The following is a 17,604-nucleotide window of genomic DNA, read 5'->3' on the forward strand; positions in this document are numbered from 1 at the left end:
CCAAAATCGAAAAGTTTTTCCTGTCAGGAGTGAAGGTAAACAAACTGTCCTGTCGGTGGTGCAAGTGAAATAATTAGTTTATATTTTTGATAATTAACACTCTTATCAGAAAATGGACCCGACAGCACGGTTCTTCACCAAGCTGAAGAAGATGGCGGTGACTCTGGAGTCAGAAACTGCGAAGCTACAACAGGTCTTTGAAAACCGCAACAAGGACGGTGACAGCGGTGAGTGACACATAGGTGACACACCGACACCATTCTCTGTTTGTTCGGCCCCTGGTTACTGTAATCGTGTGTAAATTATTTAGCTAATTATAATATGAGTTTCTGTCTGATTTCAGAGACCACAGCGAAAGCTATGCGAGCATATCACGAGCTGAACTGTGATGTCGGCACCCTGAAGGTAACGTTACATGTTGAAGACCGAACTCTGTTTATTGACCTGATATTTAACGTACCGTCGTTTAACGGCATGATTAAACTTAATTTATCACATTCCCAGCAGCCGTCTGAATCACCAAACACTACAGTATTTACTGAGTTGATTTAAGTAACTTTAATTAGTTTTTAGTTTTTTAATGTCTTTAATGGCCGCCCGTTGGTATTATGTTGATGGCAGTTAGCGCATCTGTTAAAGGGGCTAACATGTGGAGTGGGTGTGATGAGGAATTAAAACTGTGCCGTTCACTATGCCAATTAAAACATGTTTACATATATGGTGTTGTACAAACAAATATAGAATTAGGGTATGATCATTATTTTGATTGAATTGTTTCTATTATGTTTGTCTTTCTGTCAGTAAGTCTGTTTTTTTTTTTAAACTTAGTAAATGACTTACACATGAGAAAATGTTGAGTTAAAAACAAGGTGTCAACAGGTCTTTTAAAAAGTCTTAAATTTTCTTAGTGTAAGGCCGTAAAAAGTCTTAAATTCAGATTTGCCACATTACTGCGAAAATCTCTCCAGCCTGACAGACCCAGTGACTGTTTACAGTCATTGGCCAGACCAAAGAATTGCAATAATAAACAGCATTTATGACAGCGATGACATTTTGTTTTTACATTAAACACATTAATCTTTAACTCACCCAATTGTTGTCATTTTCCTTACTGTTCATTTTGAACTGACATCACTGTGTTCACTTGCAAAAAAGAGTACTCACACAGAGGTTTGCAGTGAAGTATCCAGCCCTCTTTCCTTTCATTCGTCCTCTTCTGACGACCATTCATAATTTAACTCGGATGTTATTGTGGAAATATGTTCATCTTCTGTGGTGCTAAGTTTGTAACATTGACCGTCCCTGACCACACTGTCTTTATAGCGCAAGTCAGTGTTGTGAAGAATATTATCACCTTGTTAAAAGAAGTGCACTGATTGACTCTGGTCTGTCGTCATACATCCAGGGGCAGATCCAGGGTCAGCTTGCTCAGCAGAAAGCGCAGGAGAACGAGGTGAGCAGCTTCATTAACGCCTGTCGAGTGATGGAGCAGAGGGTCAGTAAGGACATCCAGTCACTGAGGGCACACTGGGAAAAATACGGTTACAAAGCTCCCTGTGACACCCAGAGACCGACCAGTGAGTATCAGTGGGAGTCAAACATCGTTCACCTGTTTGAGGAAGTAATTAAGTCTGTAATAATACTGAGGATGTGCTGTGATGCAAAGTGTTATTATCAAGTTCTATTGGTCTCGACCATTCTTGACATTGTGACTCTCTGTTTCACAGAGAGCAAAGTTCGAGAGTCAGAGGCTGAACATGACGCAGCAAGTAAGAATGAAACTATGTCAGCAGAGGGAGAAGAGGGAAGCGTGGAGGAGGCAGAAGGTAATCACTCCTCATCGCCTCCAAAAGTGGGGCCGCCGCCCTTCACTGACATGCTGCGAACACCGCAGCTCTCTGACTTCGGCCTCTCTGAGATGCAGCTGAAGAGAACTCTGGCTGGGGCGGAGTGGTGCTCTGAGGTGCCCCCTATGCCCGAGATGAACCTCCCTCATCCCACACTCAACACGCCCGCACCACCACCCATGCCTTTAACCCCCAAATGTGCCCTGCGGATGGATGACGATGAGTTACAGACACCTCAGATGCATGACTTTGGCATTTCAGAGCACACCATGTGTCTGAACAACGACTTTACAATGGATCTGTTCCGGAAGAACACTGAGAAGCCCCAGAGGTAGAGCATAATGAGCATTATATAATGTATACTGTGTGACCTTTACTGGCAGGATTTGCAGCAGCACTGATCTTTGAAGAGTCTGTAGTCACTGATTATTACTGCGTTTTGATTTATTTATGGCTGTCCTCCTCTTTAACAGACCGTCACAAGACGTACCCGTACCACCAGTTAACTCTCTGATGGAGAGTTTGCAGACAAAAGGTAAGAAACTATAAGAGCACACCCCTCGCCTTCACTGGCGTCTTAAATTGAAGTCTTAACTACGATGTTTAACTGACCTGTACTTCTGTTGTTCCTGTGAAATGGGTGATGTAAAACATATTTATATTTGTCAGGAATCACAGCATTTCTTTCTCTGTCCTCATACTGTCTGTCCTCCCCCCCTTGTTTTTTAATATCTTGTTTGTGATCAAGCATCCTCAGATTTAAGATTCTCCTTACCTCTTATTTCCCTTAAACCTAGGCATCTTTTGGCACAGTACCAGCGCAGGGAGTGGATATATCGATATCGGTTTTGGTTATCGGCCAAATAAGTTTATACATCAGCGTGTCAGATAACGGCAGAAAATCCAATATTGTGCATCTCTACTGAGAAATATTAACATGTTTTCCTTCAAAGCTCCTTTTAATGAAAAAATAAGGAGAAGAAGGCATTATTCTCAAATTCAAAAGAAAAACAGTCCTGCAAAAACTTTGCATAGTTTAAATTAAATAAGGAAACAAGACTAAAAATGAGATCAAACATGTGATAACAGCGTTCAGTACTTGGCAGATTTCAATATTCTGACACATTTTGGTCCGTACCAAGAAAATATTAATGTTCATTATCCAGTATCTTTTCACCACCGTTCGTCATACCCTACTTTTCTACAGACTTAAACCTTTTTTCTACAATTGACCCTCCGTTAAGTCCCGCCCCCGGACACCACACAGACTGACCAATCATAGCATAGCATTAGGCCAGCTCAGACCAACATCCGACAACAAGAGAGGTTGGAAAAAGATATACGTTTCTTCCCTGTTCCAAAACCAAAATCAGATCCTGAAAAGTGTAGGGTTAGCTAGCTAGCTACTGAAGATATAGCCTACTGAATGTATACACATGCTGCTTTTGCATTTTAATGTTTATAACAGTGAAACAAAGACCGACCCTGCTGTACAGGAACCAGTGAAGGGAACCAGGGAAAGCAGCTCATATTGAACCAGCTGTGTGTCATCACATTGTGCGCAAAAAAAAAAATAAAGCTCTGAAATGAAGCATGCTTTGCAGTTCCCGTATATCTCATTGTTCTTACTGCCTACAGCACAGACCTTGGAGTCCCCAGAACCACCTGTATTTTGCACACCGGGGTTTAAGATCAGAAAGACCAACGGTCACTGCTCCCCACCTGCCCAAGGCAATGGTGACCCAGAGTCCCCCGGTCACCCTGGAAACCTGCCTACCACACCTGAGGTCCCAGCGTTTCAAACCCCATACGTGAACCGACTGGTCAGCACCAAAAAGGTACAAAGGACGAGTGTGTGAGGAACATTTCAATGATAATAATTCATTTCTTTATTTCCTCATCTACAAAACCTTTCAGCTCAGAGTTTCTGCTTGTGTTCACAGAGTGCTGTGCAGCCCGAGCTTGTCAACATGCAGGCTGATGATGACAACCACACCTTTGAGCTTCCAACACCTCGTAACGGAGCGACCGGCTCCAAACGCACCTGGGAATACGACGTGCCGGATATCTCCATCATGGGGGTGGAAGACAAGCAGATGCCAGAGATGCCAAACCTTGAGTCTGTTTTGGGAAATTCTTTACAAAATGTAAGAACAAACATCACAGCTGAATCCCGAAATTCACCAAACTATATATTTTTTTTAAAACATCAGTCAAACAGAAGAGGCCGTGTGATTGAAGGCTGGTGAGTGTTTCTGGTCACAGCCCAGAATTCACTCCTAATTGGTTTGAGGAAACTTCTTACCTCACAGCCTGATGAACCACCAGTTCCACCAGTGTGGTTTACAGAAACAATATTTAATTTACCAACCCTTTCTTTGGTACTGCAGTCCTGTCTGGAAACGCAGCAATGTCTCAATTTAAAACAAATGCAAAATTTAGGGAAAGGCTCCTCCTGTGCAGGGAAATAAGGGTTTACATGAAAAGATGAACTTAAGTCTCTTTGTTTAACGTTAACTTGTCTCATTCACCTCCAGAGAAGTGCCAAAATGCTGAAGAAGGCTAACGAGCATGAGAAGATGACCAAGGAGCTCACTGTCAACCGACTGGAGCTGGACGGACCCACCCAGGAGTTCAGCTTTGGGACACCTCGCATGAGGATGTACGACCAAGAGCCCAGCACCCCGGAGATGCCAGACCTCAGCTCCATTACACAAGACATCTGTAAAGTGAGTCCTGTTTATGATCAGCTGATTAACTACAGATACTGTGGTGCTGACAGCTTTCTGCACTTTAAGGTTTTAGTGCAGGATTCACTTGTGGTTTTATCTTATACCTGTATGGTTAAAAAAACAACTTGGCTTTAAATTTGTTTGACATATGATCCAGAAAATTATGTCAAATTTGACCATACTTTGTTTTTTCACTCATGATTTTTCTTTTATTTTGCAGCTTGTGTCTCAGGCTCAGCTGAAGAAGACGGCCATGGCTGTCGTGCACCCAAACGTCAGGCCAGAAAATGTTAAAAGCAGGTGAAGTAACTCAACTACTCAATCTAAAGTTGCAGACAAGACAAGATCAGACTGCTTCTGAGTAGCAGAAAAAAAAAGTGGTATCGTTTGTGTTTATACGTGTTTATAGGATGGTTAGTTTTGTCTGTTTCTAATAATGATTGATGTTTATTTTAAGCCTTCCTGTTACCATTCATGCTACTCTTCTTAAATCAATATTTTAACTGTACCACGTCCTCTTCTCAGAGCTGTGAGTCTGTCTGTGGTGTCGGAGAGCGAGTTCAGGAGTTTACCCAGCTACCTGAGGCAGATGACTCTACAGAGCCTCAACCAGGCGGTCAACAGCATCAACAAATTCTTGGCAGAGAGTCCAGGTCAGTGCTACACTACACTAAGGGTCAAACTTAACGTGCTTTCACACCTAACCGGTTTAGTTTGGTTTAAACAAACTCAGGTCTGTTTGTGCGGTTAGTACAGTTCATTTGGGCTGGTGTGTAAGCTGCCAGTCGAACCCTGGTGCGGACCAAACAACCAAACTGAGACTTCGGTCTGCTTACAAGTGGACTTTGGTGCAGTTTGTTTGTGGTGTGAAAGAAAAAGAACCAACCACAGGATTTTTTGATGGCATCCATCCATCCATCCATCCATCCATCCATTTTCATCAACTTATCCAGGGCCGGGTCGCGGGGGCGGCAGGCCAAGCAAAGCACCCCAGACGCCCCTCTCCCCAGCAATGTGGTGAGGGTGATAGGTGAGGGTTGGGACGTAGATGGACCAGTAATCAAAAGATTCTCCTTCCAGCTCAGCTCCCTTTTCACCATATTCAACTATATATCTTTAAATGTTACAGTTAGGGCTGAAAATGATAACAGAAATCAACAAGGTTACCAGATTTACATATCTTCGTTATTGTAATCAACTGCCAGATTTCTACCCAAAACTGATTGTTGTTGCCAGCGTGACGTCATGGTGATTCGGTCTATGTACTGGCAAGACACCACAGTTAACAAAACAAAGTTATTCCTCCAGTTTAAGTACATAAAACAAATCAGAAATTTGGTTTGGTTTTGGTTTTATTGTAGCAGTATACTGGCAAACGATTACATAAACAAGAAGTACAAATAAAACAAGAACATGGTTCTTAGAGCACTGTTTGGAGTCAGCAGCTGTTGGATGCTTCTAATCGGTCGCTGCGATCTGTGTTTCCCTCTGCAGGAGAACAGACAGAGTTTCAGATGGAGGAGCTGAGGAGGATTTGCAGCGTGGGAACCAAGATGCCCGTATACATCCTCTGTCTGACCGAGCTCAAGAGGCTGACGCACACAGGAGGAGCCAGGAACACCTCGGTGTACAAGTTAAACACACACAACTGAAGGGCTGCGGGGATATATTACACTTTGTCCCGTCTAGGTTTCTGCATCTCCACAAGTCTGGGATTTAAACCTGTAACCTACTTTGCTTCCTGTTTTGTTTATAACACGCTGTAGGTGTCTTCATGTGCACATTTTGCTCTGGATATCAGACACCTGCTGGGTTTCACTGCAGGTCCACCTGTTGAAATACAGTAGTGTTTGTTTATAGGATTTTGTCACCCTCATGTGGACGGAGACGAGAACTGCATGCAGTTAGGAAATGTTTTAGTCTGCTGCTTTTTCTGTCTTCTTTGCTGTTTATGTTACATCATTTCTTTTTCACTTTGTCCCTGTTGTCATGCTCAAATCCGACCCCTTTTGTCTCCCCTGCCTGTTGTCTTTTTTCTTAATGAGGAAACCAACCTCATCCCAACTCACAAGAACCTGCTTGTACGTCCATCTTTAATTGGCGGAGATGCTGGACTCTTATGCTTCTGTCAATATACACTTTAACTACACTAGAGAAAGCAGGCTTGGTGACTTTTGTGTCTAGATTGTAAATAGTTTTGATGCATGGGTAGGCAATAATTTGCACTTCTGTGGTTTTGTCTTGGATAGAAACTCTGTATATAATAAAGTTACTGCACATGATAAGGAAATGAGCTCCCTAAAGACTATTAATGAAGCAGCATATAAGAAAGAGCATATTTCAGTTTTTAAAGGGAAGTTCTGTGATTTACAATATGCCAAGTACCCCTCTGTGGTCCCAGTTGATGTCCAGTGACAGGGCTCGAAATTTGAGCAGTGCATGTGATTCTCCGCTCTACATGCACCAGTGCATGCTGCAAGTTTATGTAGCCTTACCCAGCAACTCACTACACAGGACACACCTCCTCATATGGGATTTAAGTACTCTTTCTATGTTTTTTTTTTTTTTTTGATAAATATTTTAACAATAAAAAATTAATCTTTTTTCCTTCAATAACTTCCAGTGTTACATTTAGTGTCACTCATGTTCACAAACATCACTGAACGCTGCTGTCATCATAGGAAGCTGGTAATGGAAGTGTAGAGGTTGATATTGAGTCTGTAAGGCAAAGCAAGGCATCTTTATTTTGTATAGCACATTTCAGAGAAATGAAGAAATAAAGAGGAAAAAATTATAAAAGGTAAAATTAATTCTAAATAATTCACAATTTTAAAAAGAAATCATTAAAAATTGCAAAAGTGCAGATAAGAGGTGCAAACAAAAACAAATGATTTAAGATGGAGTTTAATAAAGTTGCAGTGCAGTTGAAATCAATTAAGTGTGTGAATAATAACATTTACATATGATGGACACATGTAATATAAATATGCATAATGTAATATGAATTAACAATTAATATGAATAAATATTCATATGCAATAGAAAAGAAGTCTTACCATGATTTTTATTACCCATATTCGGTTTGCTTAGAAGCTGCTCAAAATGTTCCAATGACTATATAAAATTTAAAGTAGTTTTACTGCACATTACTGTAACTTTGGTGGCAAAATTGTTAATAACGAGGGCTAAATGTACCAAATGGTGCAGGTAAAAAAAATGGTGCATGCAATTTTAAAAGTCACCAGTACATGTACACAGAAAGAAGTACCCTGACACAATATGTGAGATCACATAAACATGCAAAAGGGACTTTGAAGCAGCACATGTTTTATACCTTTACAACAGCTCAATCCTGGATTTGTCCTGATTTCGGCTTATTAAAAAGAATAAGAATAAATTGAATAATGAGTATTTTATGGCTTAAAGTTCTTGCAGAGGTTGATGATTTGGCAATGGGGACTTACTAAAGTTGGACACAAGTACCTAAAAAGCTCAGTAAAGTTACTGCCATTTTTTTTTAATGTGAATTATTCTGTCTTTACGTGGTAAAGGAGACATTTGTGTTTCATTTTAGCAATTTAATATAAATATTTAAGGCATTTAAAAGGGGAAAGTGTGGCAACACAAACGTTGCTACACACAGTAATGATACTCCGGACCGTTAGCTTGTTGGAGCAGCGCGTGAGTAAAGATCGAATTTCAGTGACGTAAACGAACACGAGCCAATCAGATCGGCGAATGCAAACGGCCGTTGATGACGCAGCTACAGTTTTTTTTATTTTTTTCCCAGCCTCTCTGGTCGGCCACCATTTTGGGAGTCAAAACAGACAACAAACAGCAGCGCACACCTCCACGCTTCTCCCGTGGCCTTACTATGGTTCACACCTGTGTGGTGGCCGGCTGTAGGAACAGAAGGACACCGGGCACCACCTTATCTTTCTACCGCTTCCCCCGGGACCCCGACAGGAAGCAGCGCTGGATAGCTGCCGTGAACCGAGAGGGCTGGGTGCCCAACGACGGCAGTCGGCTGTGTAGTACTCACTTCATCTCAGGTATGACTGCAACACAACACGGAAACACAAACTATCCCACGAGTTGTTTTCTACCAGCTCACATTAAGGCTGCAGGAATTACACACGGGAGCCTGGAGGGGTCAAAATACTGTTTGTCATGTCAGCGGATTATTGATGTTTCTGAACATGTCTGCTTTTATCACATTTAGTGGGTATCAATCATATTTGACGTTATCACAGTGTGACACACTTGATGTAGGCACTGATGTAATTATTTTCTAAACTATGAAGCTATGCCATTATCGATTAATCTATCAAGATTTTGATTAGTCAGTAGTCAGTGATGGAAGATCATAGTCTAAAAATACTCCACTACAAGTAAAAGTCCTGAACTCAAAAGTATTACATAAAGTAAAAGTACATAGGCTAAGTGTTATCAGCAAAGTTACAGTAGTATATATAGTGTAGTGAAGGTAAACGCACACATGTGGAGTCATAGCTGTAGATTTAGGGGGGACACGCCCCCTCAATAGGTAGGATACTGCATTTGTGTAGTGGAGTAAAAGAACAACATGTGCCTCTGAAATGTAGTGGAGTCATAGGTGTAGATTTCGGGGGTGAGACTCAGGGGACACGCCCCCTCAGTATTTAGTACATGTGCATGTGTCCCTCCCACTAAATACATCAAAGTAGCAGAGGACTTTTATTTTGATAAAAGACATAAACACCATAAAGTGGTTCATAAGAGGCACAAACTGGTGCAGAAAAATAAGTCAGTGCAGGAAATTAGGTGTTTGGTGTGTTAAATTTTATGGCAGAGGACCTCAAAACCCAGTGTTTCATATGTATCCCATCATCATATAAGTCTTTTAATGTAAAAGGTAACGAGAGGCCATCTGTAAGTGTCAAAAAAAAAAAAAGAGTAGTGGAGTAAAACGTACAATGTGTGCTTCTGAAATGTAGTGGAGTCTAGGTATACACAAGGGACACGCCCCCTCAATATTCAGTACATGTGCATTTGTCCCTCTTATTAACTATATTAAAGTAGCAGAGGACTTTTATTTTGATAAAAGACACTTACACTATAAATTGGTTCAGAAAAGGCAAAAATTGATGCAGAAAAATTCATAGATGTAGAAAAAAGTAAGTAGAGGCCAACTGTAAGAGTCAAACTAAGTGCAGTGGAGTAAAACGTACAATATGTGCCTCTGAAGTGGAGGAGAGTCATAGGTGTAGATTTTGTGAGGGAGGCTGCACTGCGGACATGCTCCCTCAATATTTAGTACATTGCATTTGTACCTTCCACTAAATTCATTTACGTAACAGAACACTTATTTTTACAAAAACATTTACACCATAAATTGATGGCAGAAATATTCATCAGGGTGCAGGAAATTGGGTGTTTGATGCTCAAAGTTTTATGGCAGAGCACCCCAAAACCCACTGTTTGATATGACTTGCTTGTTATCTCTGTAAATTCATGCTCATGTATAGTAACGGGAGCTCTAATTTACTATCAGAACACTCACACCCAGAATAAACCTCATTAGACAGATCCTAATCCTCAACCTAAATCTGCTGCTCTTTGAACTGTTATCAAGCTGCTCTCTTTGCTGTACCAGCTCAAGCAGGGGGGAAACATGGCTGCTTACCCATGACAATTGTCCTCAAACTCAACTGACTAAAATAGACTGTGATTGGAGAAAGTGTCCTAAACAGACAATTCCTAGTTTTCTGTATTCATTTCAGGTTTCAGGGTGTTTGCAGATCCTAAAACAGGCTTAATATGTCTTTAAGTTGTATAAAATCAGGCCTTAAAAGCCATTAAATAGCCTCATATTTTAATATGTGCAGTCTTAATTGCCACAAATGTTTTATCTAGATTCATTTTCTGTCTTAAATTTCTTTTTGTTAAAATGTGTCAAGCTCTTTTGCGTAAAAGTCCACATTTCTGATATTACAAATCTTTAAACCTACCACTGAACCTAATACTGTCTATTTACTTTATACTTGCACTTACCTGTTGGGAAATATAGATTGCCATAACTCAATCTCAATTATTTACCATCCCTGTTATATGGTGGCTGGTCTCATACTCTGCTCTGAGTGTAAGGAGCTCCTTGACCTCATTGTTTTCCCAATTTGTAGACATTTACAGCCACTGTTGTTCTCATTTGAGTTATCTGCTAACTGCTAACAGCTACTTTTTAAATCTCCCATGGTGGGTTGGACACTTTACATGTCGTCAAAATGTCACACCCGTTTCGGCCATCATGTCCTGGTCCTGTTTATACAGACACCATTTCAGCACTGTTACTACCTCCCGTGGCTGCTTAAAGGCAGGACCACTCGGTTCCCTCTGTTATGCTATCGTACCTTATATACAGCACAGCACAGCAAGCGTGACATTCCTGCCTTGAACAGGAAGTGTAAATGGGGCTTATGAGTGTCTGATACCTGTAGACACCCTTGGTTTTTCACCCTCCCTTTTACTACATCCTCTTTTTCCACATGCAGGTAAACAGGTGAAGAATCCACGTTCGCCAGATTATGTTCCTTCTGTCTTCACCTCAGCTCCCTTATCTCCAGAGATGAAGGAGCCAGGTGCCTTGGAGATCCTGGACAAGCAGGAAGCACGCGTGGAGGCAGCCAATGCCCTGCTGTTCCTGCAGGGCCAGGGCAGGTCTGTGGCGGGGGAGCGGGGCCAGGAAGAGCATCCTGAGGAGCAGGAGCAGGAGGCCGCTGTGGTGGAAAGTGCGTCCCCTTCCGCCAGCACAGATGAGGATGACGACGACGATGATGATGATGGATCTATGAGTGAAAGCAAGAGAGGAAAGTTCGCTCAGGCGTCTGATGTTAACTTTGAGGACGTCCTGAAAGCCTTGAAGAAGGAGAACCAGACCCTCCGGGAGTCTGTGGACAAAATGTCCCTCTCTGAGAACTCCTTGAGGAACGATGCAGAGAAGGTAAAGTTCTACACTGGCTTACCAAACTACTTTGTCCTGGAGACGGTCATGTGGCTGCTGGCGCCGCACATGGACGGGATGAAAACTGTGAAGCTCTCCAAGTTCCAGCAGCTGCTGCTGACGCTGATGCGTCTCCGTCTGGACCTCCGCAACCAGGACCTGGCCTACCGCTTTGGAGTTAAAGTTGGCACGGTAACCAGAACAGTGCACCAGATGGTCAACATCATGTCCTCCACTCTGGTGCCGACAGCTGTCTTCTGGCCTTCTAGAGCCGAGCTGCGGAAAAACCTGCCGGCAGCTCTGCGCACCTCCCACCCCGACTGCGCTGTCATCATAGACTATTTCATGGTGCCTTTTGAGGGGCCGGTCTCCCGGGGCAACCAGCAGCAGCAGCAGAGGGCAGTGCCAAGCTCTCAGGGGGTGGGGACAAGTCATAATGTATTAAAGTATCTGATCGGTGTGGCCCCGCAAGGTGTCGTCACCTTCGTCTCCAGGGGCGTGCTGGGAAATGTCAGTGACAAAAGCCTGGCTGAGGGCTGCGGCTTTCTGTGCAAGCTCCTCCCAGGCGATGTCGTATTGGCGAGTCGTGACCTCGACATCGCCGATTCTGTGGCCGCCAGAGGAGCTCTGTTCAAAATCGCTGGCAGCTACCAAGCAGAGGCGCAGGGGAGCTCAGAGTGTTTGCCGCCGGCTGATGCTTCCTCTGAGACAGTGAGCGTGCAGAGACATGTGGAGAGGGTGATCTCCATGGTGAAGCAGAGGTACGCCATGCTCACAGGCCCAGTCGAGAGCCCCTTCACCACGGTCTCTGAGCGCACGTCGAACCTCTCAACCTTTGATAAGATTGTGCAAGTCGCCTGTGCCTTAAACAATCTGTGCATCTCTGCTGCTCCACTAGAGTGATTCGTACACTTAGTGCTCCTTAATGCTGGTCACTTACGTTCCCTTTACTGCTTCGGATCTTACTCCACGTTCCCCACTGCATCCCAGTGTCAACACTACATGTTCACTATAGACAACTGATTTCTAACTATACACCTTAGTTTACACTTTCAGTGGATGTGACTCCCTGTTATCCAAAAACCACGTTGCCAGGATGTCATGTCATTAAAGGGCTAGTTCAGATTTTTTGAAGTGGGGTTGTATGAGGTACTTAACCACAGTCAGTGTGTTACATAACATTGATATCAGTCGGCACACCCCCTGTTTGGAGAAGCAGGCTGGAGTTGGACACAGAAGCTAAGCGATGTTCTGCTGTGGAAGTATTTTAGTCACCCCAAAAAATCGTTGCTGGTCCAACGCTGCCTCGGTCGGTGACTCTGGTGTTTTAAGTGGTTAGTTTGGATTCACCAAAGACACAAAATAACACAAACTAACTAAAGTTACTGTTTTGCCAGCAGAGTCAACCCAGTCTCACTCTGAAGTCGTTGAAATCTGGCGCTCAGGCAGTGTCTTGTGGCGTCAGACACTGACGAAAAAAGCTGGTTGCTGTTAAAGTTTAACAGCGCATGGTGGCATCAGGGGGAAATGCAGCGTGACAAGAACAAATGTTAAGGCGGCGAAAGTCCAAAAATTGAGTGTTTCTCACTGGATTTTGCTTTTGCCTGGATGTAAAAGTCTCTGAAAGAGATTACACACCATCCTCGGGACATAAAAACTCTCCAATGACACAGTTATCTTCGGGGTAACAGTAGCAGGATGAAAACTATGCTAGTAGCTCTGTGGGGCTGAACTTGTGGGGCACAGCTGTGCTTTGAGCTAAATGCTCCAAATGGTTACATGCTGATGTTTATCAGGTATAATATCAACCATGTTCACCATCTTATTTTAGCCTGTTAGCATGAAAACATTTGCTAATTGGCAGCCCTTGAAAAGCTCCAGTGAATGGTCCCTCGCCAAATTTGCTTTAATCAAAATCAATGCATAAATGTAAACTGACTGAGAGACATGAGGGCTGCATAGTAGGGATGCACGATATTGGATTTTTTTGCCGATATTCAATATGCCAATATGTAACAACGGGCAGGAGGGGTGGTGGACGGGTCCAAAAAACACTGACCTTAACCCAGGAGAGTGGTGTTCGCATTCTGTAAGATTATAAAGCCAAATCCTGTTCTTTTTTCCTAAACCTTACTAGGTGTGTTAGATGTTGGAAGAAAAAAAACATCAATTCACGCTGTTGTACCAACACAGTGCTTTTATTTTGAAAGAGACTGCATGTAACCAGCAAATTTCTATGAAGTGTATTTTGAAAGAAGACAACGCATTCAACTGGTAGAACTTGACACGGTGTCCCAGAACGTCAACAACCAACACACCCAGGGTACCTTACACGTCTTATGTAGACTTTGAAAGTCCATGACCAAATGTCGATATGTGACAAGACCGGAGTGAGAATGCGTTGGTGGAGTCTGGTGGCTTTGACAAGAGTAGAGCTGTGGAACTTAGGCCGTGATGGCGAGTTAAAGCAGTGAAAATATTCTAAATGTAGTGTAGACTCAGCAGTACGTGTCAGCTTCTGTGGACTACTCCTGCCTGCTTTTCCAAGCTTGGTGGCGTGCTAACAGATCTACTTCATGTAATACAGCAACTATGGATAAGTACTTCATACAGCCCCACTTCAAAAGATCTGTACTATCCCTTTAACTTATGCAACTCAACTGACAGAGAATGGCAAGCTTGCAAAAGGTGTTACATTTTCATTTAGGCTTTGAATGACAGATGTGTGAGTAAAAAGTACTTTTAAATGTATCCTCAATAGCCATTTGTAAATATGAGGTATGTAAAGTTATGTCTGGGTGGTGCAGGCAATGTTCCGTCATATCCAATCCTGTGCAATGCAACAGTCTGTGTCATCCCTGACAAATACTACAGCAGCTGAATTTACTGATTGATCCCTCGCTGTGTTGCAGAAAGTTGGTCAAACAAGCTGCTTTGTTGCCTCCCTGCTTATAAAACAGGCTGAAATAACGAGCAGCATGGACAGTAATGCAGCCCGCTCCCTGTGCAGCAATAGAAACATGTCATAGCTAATGAGCTTTGAGGGCTTACTTTTTTCACTTTTTGTTTTTGCCTACCAGCCAGATTTTACAACAATAGAATACAATCACTACGGGATGATTAGCTACCTGTTAGCGCAGACAAACAAACCACCCATGGACCAGTTCACCATCATATGGCCGGAGTCTGGTGTTAATTTATCTGCTGCAGAAACAGCTCATTGTCGGGGGTTTTCCAACAATAGCTTCCAGGTTGGCTGCACATCTTGGGAGACCAGAAGGCTCTGCTGGTACTGATAACTGTTTCTCACAGTATAAACTGCTGGGTGGTAAAATAACTGACCAAGAAGATGAACAGTTTTTACCACAGGTCAGGATTGAGTACAGTACAACACTCATGGATTGGCACACCAGGTTGATGCTCGTCCATTCAGTGACTGTGTTACTAACAATGATGTCAGTATTCACCACACAAATGTTTCAATATGTTCTGCCAGTATAATTTAAGGCTACTTATTTAATACAGAGCTTGAGATTTCTATAAAAACATTCTTTATGCTGGTGAGGAAGAAAAGATTACAGCTGGTAATTTTCTATGAGTATATATTAGTTTAACATCGCCTAAAATTAACCACCATATGTGCACCATATGCACAGGATTCAACATATTATAAAGCAATCACTCACACAGCCTGCAACTAAGTGTGAGGGTATGTATGATACGGAGGACAGAAGATGCCAAATCAATAATAAATAAATAAATGGCTCAATGAATACATGAATATACCATTACATGTACCAAAAATAATATTATAAATTAATGTAGATATAAGATAATTTATTCAGTGTGACTTTTTTATTATTGTATTGATTCCCTGAGGTATTTGCTTTCCTATTTAATTTTCCTGTTTATTTATTTAGATATTGATATACAATTTTAAATGCATTTATTTATTTATGGATTATTTTTCCTTTTGGATATCCACTTTTTATTTCCCCCAAATTATTTATTTTTGTACAGTACAGGCCAAAAGTTTGGACACACCTTCTCATTCAATGCGTTTTCTTTATTTTCATGACTATTTACATTGTAGATTCTCACTGAAGGCATCAAAACTATGAATGAACACATGTGGAGTTATGTACTTAACAAAAAAAGGTGAAATAACTGAAAACATGTTTTATATTCTAGTTTCTTCAAAATAGCCACCCTTTGCTCTGATTACTGCTTTGCACACTCTTGGCATTCTCTCCATGAGCTTCAAGAGGTAGTCACCTGAAATGGTTTCCACTTCACAGGTGTGCCTTATCAGGGTTAATTAGTGGAATTTCTTGCTTTATCAATGGGGTTGGGACCATCAGTTGTGTTGTGCAGAAGTCAGGTTAATACACAGCCGACAGCCCTATTGGACAACTGTTAAAATTCAAAAACGAGTGGCCATCATTACTTTAAGAAATGAAGGTCAGTCAGTCCGGAAAATTGCAAAAACTTTAAATGTGTCCCCAAGTGGAGTCGCAAAAACCATCAAGCGCTACAACGAAACTGGCACACATGAGGACCGACCCAGGAAAGGAAGACCAAGAGTCACCTCTGCTTCTGAGGATAAGTTCATCCGAGTCACCAGCCTCAGAAATCGCAAGTTAACAGCAGCTCAGATCAGAGACCAGATGAATGCCACACAGAGTTCTAGCAGCAGACCCATCTCTAGAACAACTGTTAAGAGGAGACTGCGTGAATCAGGCCTTCATGGTCAAATAGCTGCTAGGAAACCACTGCTAAGGAGAGGCAACAAGCAGAAGAGATTTGTTTGGGCCAAGAAACACAAGGAATGGACATTAGACCAGTGGCAATCTGTGCTTTGGTCTGATGAGTCCAAATTTGAGATCTTTGGTTCCAAGCGCCGTGTCTTTGTGAGACGCAGAAAAGGTGAACGGATGGATTCCACATGCCTGGTTCCCACTGTGAAGCATGGAGGAGGAGGTGTGATGGTGTGGGGGTGTTTTGCTGGTGACACTGTTGGGGATTTATTCAAAATTGAAGGCACACTGAACCAGCATGGCTACCACAGCATCCTGCAGCGACATGCCATCCCATCCGGTTTGCGTTTAGTTGGACGATCATTTATTTTTCAACAGGACAATGACCCCAAACACACCTCCAGGCTGTGTAAGGGCTATTTGACCAAGAAGGAGAGTGATGGAGTGCTGCGGCAGATGACCTGGCCTCCACAGTCACCGGCCCTGAACCCAATCGAGATGGTTTGGGGTGAGCTGGACCGCAGAGTGAAGGCAAAGGGGCCAACAAGTGCTAAACACCTCTGGGAACTCCTTCAAGACTGTTGGAAAACCATTTCAGGTGACTACCTCTTGAAGCTCATGGAGAGAATGCCAAGAGTGTGCAAAGCAGTAATCAGAGCAAAGGGTGGCTATTTTGAAGAAACTAGAATATAAAACATGTTTTCAGTTATTTCACCTTTTTTTGTTAAGTACATAACTCCACATGTGTTCATTCATAGTTTTGATGCCTTCAGTGAGAATCTACAATGTAAATAGTCATGAAAATGAAGAAAACGCATTGAATGAGAAGGTGTGTCCAAACTTTTGGCCTGTACTGTATATATATATATATATATATTTTTTTTTTATATATATATATACATTTGAGGACTGCTGCCTTGTTTTGCAACAGTGGGGAACAGTTTTGGGAAAATAAATAGGGGTGGATGCAAAGAAAAAATAATAAATAAACAAATTGAAAAATTTTAAATTTAAAAATAAATGCAAAAAATTAATTATTCAAAAAATAATAATAAATATGTAATGGAAAATTAGATAGGAAAGTAAATGTGTATGGGGAAATGAAAACAAATGTAATTAGATAAAGAGGCAAATTAAAACAGAAATGTCTATTTATGTCACATATTAATAATTTATGTCTAAATTTATTTTTCAAAATTCTTAGTGCATTTAAAAGCCTATATTTACTTTTTGAATTTATAAAGTAATTTATATATTTATTATTGATTTTGGCAACTTCCATCCTCCGT

The 17,604-nt window shown here is 41.9% G+C and overlaps 2 protein-coding genes across 2 annotated transcripts; both read left to right on the top strand.

Annotated features, from left to right (window-relative positions):
• Nucleotides 1–7,569, top strand: ska3 (spindle and kinetochore associated complex subunit 3). Its single transcript, XM_033617126.2, has 11 exons — nucleotides 1–227; nucleotides 344–405; nucleotides 1,406–1,577; nucleotides 1,728–2,178; nucleotides 2,321–2,382; nucleotides 3,486–3,685; nucleotides 3,791–3,994; nucleotides 4,385–4,576; nucleotides 4,800–4,879; nucleotides 5,105–5,232; nucleotides 6,074–7,569. Exons 1-11 carry the CDS (start codon nucleotides 113–115, stop codon nucleotides 6,229–6,231), a joined length of 1,824 nt encoding a protein of 607 aa, XP_033473017.1. The 5' UTR covers nucleotides 1–112; the 3' UTR covers nucleotides 6,232–7,569.
• Nucleotides 7,570–8,354: 785 nt separating this feature from the next.
• On the top strand, nucleotides 8,355–14,199 carry LOC117251163 (uncharacterized). The gene is made up of 2 exons (XM_033617180.2): nucleotides 8,355–8,631; nucleotides 11,110–14,199. Exons 1-2 carry the CDS (start codon nucleotides 8,454–8,456, stop codon nucleotides 12,459–12,461), a joined length of 1,530 nt encoding a protein of 509 aa, XP_033473071.1. The 5' UTR covers nucleotides 8,355–8,453; the 3' UTR covers nucleotides 12,462–14,199.
• Nucleotides 14,200–17,604: the final 3,405 nt, after the last annotated feature.

The sequence above is a fragment of the Epinephelus lanceolatus genome, chromosome 14, assembly GCF_041903045.1.
Source record: "Epinephelus lanceolatus isolate andai-2023 chromosome 14, ASM4190304v1, whole genome shotgun sequence".
NCBI lineage: Eukaryota > Metazoa > Chordata > Actinopteri > Perciformes > Serranidae > Epinephelus > Epinephelus lanceolatus.